Below are 6,000 nucleotides of genomic sequence, written 5' to 3'. Positions count from 1 at the left end.
ATTCATTAAACTATTGCATGAAAGCAATACATAGTTTACTGCTTTCAGTGTTCAGTACTATACATAAAATAAACGCAATTTTTCTATGTAGTAGCCATTTATAATATATATGTTAAGAGGAACAAGCTAGATGTATAAGCTTACGAGCTAAATCAGAGGTGGACGCTAATCAGGTCACTGTAGTGGATCAGAGAAGACAGAAAAGATGTCCGCCACAGGCTTCTCAAATCCGGCGCTTGCATACAGAGACGCAGCATCGGAGCAACCCTATCAGAATGTCCGGTGCAACAAAGCCGCTGGACTAGTGACACTGGGGCAGATGTATTAAGCCTAGAGAAGTGATAAAGCAGTGATAAGTGCAAGGTGATAACGCACCAGCCAATCAGATCCCAAGTGTCATTTTTCAAACCTATAATGACTGACTGGTGCGTTATCACCTTCCACTTATCACTGCTTTATCCCTTCTCCATGGTTAATACATCTGCCCCACTGCGTCTAAAAATGCTGATGCTGTCTGAGAAACGCCCCTGAAATGGTCGTTACAAACCGAGGTTGTATTCGCAGCTCCCCCGTTACCTCCCCCAAACAGTAACTGTCGGTCAATCACTTTGCACCCTAATTCATACTACGACCACTATCGCAAGACCATTATGGAACATGTGCAGTGTGACACTGTCATTGGCTAACTGCGCAATCATCTGCATAGTGTCCACCTCTGGGTCAGGCCCTTAGTTACATACAGAGGAGGACACATATGTGTTTCTATAGAATTCCAACACATAATAAAGAGAGGTGGATGCGGACAGTTGCAGGACTCCATGAAATTCAATGAACAGATCCCTGCTCGACATAGGAAAAGCACGCCAACGGCAAGTGTGCACAGATTGATCCATCCATTGACAGACCATGCTGTGAAGTGGGCATTTCTGGGTGGTGATAGGCTGCCACATGGACTGTAGGCGCATGGATTTTTACTATATACAAGCTGATTCTGTCATTAGCATTAGGAAGTAAGCAGGCTGCCATGGGTGAACAGAAAAATTGGTGCGGATATATCTGTCTCCAACCAGGCCCCAAAAGTGCATATTTTCCTTTGATGGTTATCGTTGCACTTTTATGATTTCAGCAAGGATTGCTATTTAGCCATATACCTGTAGTACTATTCTACTTCCCTGGAATGCCAAGAAGACTTAATTATTGTCAGTCTTCCCTTACTCCTGGGAGAGCCAGTTTCTCTTCCCAATTTGGATGTGTAACAGTCATGAACTATTCATGACTACACACAGTTCAATAAAAGGTACATCACAAATGTACAACACGGAGAACAGAGCCACGATGAAGTGAAACGCGTCGTAAAGCCACCGGCACTTGCCTCTTGGACTTCGCTTGTGGGATCTCCTGGAGGGATGGTCTCAAAATTCGGCAAGTATGCACTGAGCACTAAAGTCAATTATAAAGTCGTGCAGTGTCTTTAATTGAACAGAATGTAGCCGTGTACAATCCACGACCAACGCACATCGTTGTGCATCCACCGTGTTGGGAAATACCAACATCATTTACTGTAGGAGGAGTACAACAGACTCCCTGGAGTAGTATACCTATAAAAAATTTTTTTTTTTAACATTTAATAAGAAAATGTAGTGTAACAATTTATTAAGCCCTTTCTTCAAAACATTCAAATTAATTTAACATAATGCGTTCTTAAGGGACTGGCGCTTCAACAGCCACATAATGGACATAACCCCACACACACGAGGATGGCTCCATGTATAAACAGTGACCTTGTTCTGTGTGTTGGTAAAATCAGACTCTGCCAATGCATTTGCACCATTTCTAGAATAAATACATATAGTGCAACCATTTAAGGCTTACATACACCATAACACTACTCACGATCTGTAGTGGGCAACGCTCCGGAAATACATAGAGTGGCAGTGAGTTGACCAAGCGCAGAAACAAGTAGACAGGGTCTCAAATAGTGTGACATTACCATACCATAACAACTACAAAGACAGTTCTGCATGTAGTCCCACACAAAGAGCTATTGGACGGCTGCAGTTCTTAACCGGTGACCTCTGCCTGGCGGGGGCCAGGTTGGACACAGGACCGAGGGTTGCCAGGTTCTGTGTCAGGGAAGCATGAATAAGCCCGGAGGCACAGAGGTGTCTGTTCCACATAGTTCTCCCTGCAATCCTCACATCATAGACTCTTCCTCTATTTCTTTGTCCACCTCGATGGCTGTGTTTTCGTAGCTTGTAATTCCTCCGTATTTCCGCATATGGACCATCAATGGTTTGGGAGATTGGCTGCCGGCCAGTGTGTTAACATACATGCCTGTCCTGTTTTCTTCCAGCGATGGTCCCCAGTCCATAGCGGGCCTGCTAGCCTGGCGTATTCTCTGTGGGAAGATCAGGCAGACTTCATTTAGTGATGATAGAATTTAAATTGTAATAGAAAACATTGTGTATTTGTAAAGTTCTATACACCATTGTTTCAAACCCCATTCGTCCTTGGCATGTCTCATAAAGTGCAAGGAAATAATGATGTGATGTATGAATTAAGGAAGGAATGCATGCAAGAAATATTCTTGTTCTATCTAGGGCTTTGTCTAGCTTCTGTTAAGGTGTTAGTCAGATATCTCCATTATCTGCTGTAATATCCCCCTACCCCAGCTACATATAGGGGAAACTTTAAATTTTCTGATATAACCCGAAAACAGGTGTTTTAGGGGCTATCCTGTGATAAATATGCCCCTTAATATCTTTAGCTGCAGCTTCAGGTTTATGGGCAGGCACAGACCCCTCTATTATTCCCTAAACATCAGTAACCTATGGTTGGCCATCAATGGTACCACAAAGGTATGAAACCATCAACATGGGAACCATTGATGGTTTCACCAGGTAGCGGACCAATCAGAAGTGAGGGTGGGGCTTCATGGATCGTAACGGGGGCTCCGTGTCCCAGCGCCAATGAGGTAAAAAAAAAAAAACATTGAGGGCTTTGTGCCATCATTGAATCTCTGCCATTGATAGAAAAACCATCTACCATCGGTAGTTGACCATCAATTGATGTTACCCGTTGATGTTCAATGGCCATCGCTACAATACCCCTCATATAGTGACAGTATATTGCACAACCGATAGTGTCAACAGATGACCCCTCTTCTGGCCTACAGACTAAGGGGGAGCAGGGGCAGCCGGCAGTGAGAGGCTTCGCTAAGCATGTGATAAATGTGACTGATCTGTGATATATTACATTATCAGCAATCAGCTTGCTCTTGTATTCTATATTACCAGGTTGTGGTACATTTGTCAGATCACTGAGACTAGCCCAATACCGAGCTCCTGATTCTTCTCCCTCCTGTTGCTTTCTGTCTCCAGAGCTTCACATTAGAAAATAGGTCATGTCAATGCGCAAGCTCATTAGGCCAGCTTACTGCTACATGTAGTCAGCATGCCGCTAGGTATCCTGCTGTATCACGCCATTGTCCTGTAGGTATGAACGCTGCTATGGGGATGGACTAAACCAGATAGACAAAGGTCTATAGCAAAATTTGTAAGGAAGCTACGAATAGAAGCATATCTGGCTGAAATTCAGATGATCATAAGCATATGTATGAAACTATATATAACTTGTTTTATATAACACAGAGCTGCAAGGAACATTTACAATAAACATATATAAAAGTTCCAGGAACAATCAGAACGTAATATATGTAAAATAAAGCTGTTTTCCTGGACAAGGTACCTGTGCTATGCACGGCAGAAGTACTGTAGCTCTATATGCTTATTTATTGCTTCTTGGAGTCTTAAATGACCATTACCAGAGAACAATTGTACAGCATGTACTCAGCTGCATAGCAAATGTCCATCCAGGTGGAGCAGAGGCAGAGCTTATTTCAGTGATGAATAGTGAACCGCCGGTAAGGACTAAAGAGCCCCATACACTTAAACGACATGACGGTCCGTCATGTCGTATAAGATTTCCTCCAACCTCCCGGCAGCCTCCCCGTTGGTAGGATAGTATTAGATATATCGTATGCAGTTTTTTTTGCATACGATGTATCTTTTACTTTCCCATTCATTACTGCGGGATCCGACATATCACGAGTGCAGCCCTCGTGATATGTCGGATCTAGGGGGATCCGATCCGATGCTCACGGGAACGCGCATTGGATCGGATAGGGGAAAAGAACACCGAAAATGCCAGATTTCACCCAATATATCAGGCCAAATGCCCGAATTGGGCTGAAATCGGGCATTATCGGTCTAGTGTATGGGACCCTTTAGGAATTAAAGGACCCCTAAACCTAACATTAAACTTGCATCACACAGAAAATGCTTCTGATAGTCAGAAATGCATATGTAAAGTCACAATAGGCTGACAGAACCTCAGGTTTGATATTCTGGGGCTGATTATGAGTCGTATGCTGCTGCGACCGCTTTAGCGCTTTTTGGTATAGTCGCATCTGTGACTATATGCTAATGCTAGTATCAGCCCTTACCCTGGTCTACGTCTGAATGTGTAAGGACTTAGACCCTAACTTGGTGCGTCTTTAGACCCTGTAATACCACTTGGTGCGTCTTTAGACCCTGTAATACCACTTGGTGTGTCTTTAGACCCTGTAATACCACTTGGTGCGTCTTTAGACCCTGTAATACCACTTGGTGCGTCTTTAGACCCTGTAATACCACTTGGTGCGTCTTTAGACCCTGTAATACCACTTGGTGCATCTTTAGACCCTGTAATACCACTTGGTGCATCTTTAGACCCTGTAATACCACTTGGTGCGTCTTTAGACCCTGTAATACCACTTGGTGCGTCTTTAGACCCAGTAATACCACTTGGTGCGTCTTTAGACCCTGTAATACCACTTGGTGCGTCTTTAGACCCTGTAATACCACTTGGTGCATCTTTAGACCCTGTAATACCACTTGGTTCGTCTTTAGACCCTGTAATACCACTTGGTGCATCTTTAGACCCTGTAATACCACTTGGTGCGTCTTTAGACCCTGTAATACCACTTGGTGCGTCTTTAGACCCAGTAATACCACTTGGTGCGTCTTTAGACCCAGTAATACCACTTGGTGCGTCTTTAGACCCTGTAATACCACTTGGTGCGTCTTTAGACCCAGTAATACCACTTGGTGCGTCTTTAGACCCAGTAATACCACTTGGTGCTTCTTTAGACCCTGTAATACCACTTGGTGCGTCTTTAGACCCTGTAATACCACTTGGTGCGTCTTTAGACCCTGTAATACCACTTGGTGCGTCTTTAGACCCTGTAATACCACTTGGTGCGTCTTTAGACCCTGTAATACCACTTGGTGCGTCTTTAGATGCCACCAATGGACGCATCATTTAAACTTGCACCACCCTATGCTCAGTGCAGATTCTCTGTCTGAGTATGGCTTCCAATGTGATGATTGGGCGGCTGTGTACACAACCACTTAAGCCTCATGCCCGCGACACTCACCACTCACAAACGACGCCTCCGGGGTGTGACTTCAGTACAAACTATCGCTCATCTGCTTCTAACATCGGTATAGTTTGCTACTGAGAATCAGACCCTCTATTTACTTATTATAATGCTTCTACAGGTGGATAAAAGAATTTGAACTTACAAATTCTACACAGATAGGGCCTGATGCGAAGATGAAGGAACACCCGCTTGTGGAGCGTATTCTGAGTGTTTTCACACTTCACATACTCTAGAACTGATAGTACACAGCTAGGACAGGTGACACAGGGGTGGAGACATTACAGGCAAACCTCCACTGTGCGACTGAAGATACATAACTCGTCTGTCTCCAGGAGTGTTCTTTACACCTAGGACAAGCGTGTGTAAGTGTGCACTATTGATGATGAGTAGTAAACCAAGGTTCTATTTACTAAGCATTGGAGAGAGATAAAGTGGACAGAGATAAAATACCAACAAATCTGCTCCTAACTGTCATTTTTCAAACACAGCCTGTGACATGACAGTTAGGGGCTGATTGG

General features: G+C 43.9%; 1 protein-coding gene across 2 annotated transcripts in view; it reads right to left on the bottom strand.

Annotated features, from left to right (window-relative positions):
* Window positions 1–1,450: 1,450 nt before the first annotated feature.
* The window catches only part of SLC6A7 (solute carrier family 6 member 7), a 109,141-nt gene continuing 104,591 nt past the window's right edge, over window positions 1,451–6,000 (bottom strand). For both annotated transcript variants that reach the window (XM_063928632.1, XM_063928631.1), the window contains one exon: window positions 1,451–2,398. In XM_063928632.1, coding sequence (XP_063784702.1) covers window positions 2,195–2,398 — 204 coding nt within the window. In that variant the 3' untranslated portion in view covers window positions 1,451–2,194. The remainder of the gene's footprint in view (window positions 2,399–6,000) is intronic.

The sequence above is a fragment of the Pseudophryne corroboree genome, chromosome 6 (assembly GCF_028390025.1).
Source record: "Pseudophryne corroboree isolate aPseCor3 chromosome 6, aPseCor3.hap2, whole genome shotgun sequence".
NCBI lineage: Eukaryota > Metazoa > Chordata > Amphibia > Anura > Myobatrachidae > Pseudophryne > Pseudophryne corroboree.
Note: the sequence above shows the minus strand (reverse complement) of the source record. Positions and strands in the feature narration are given on the sequence as shown.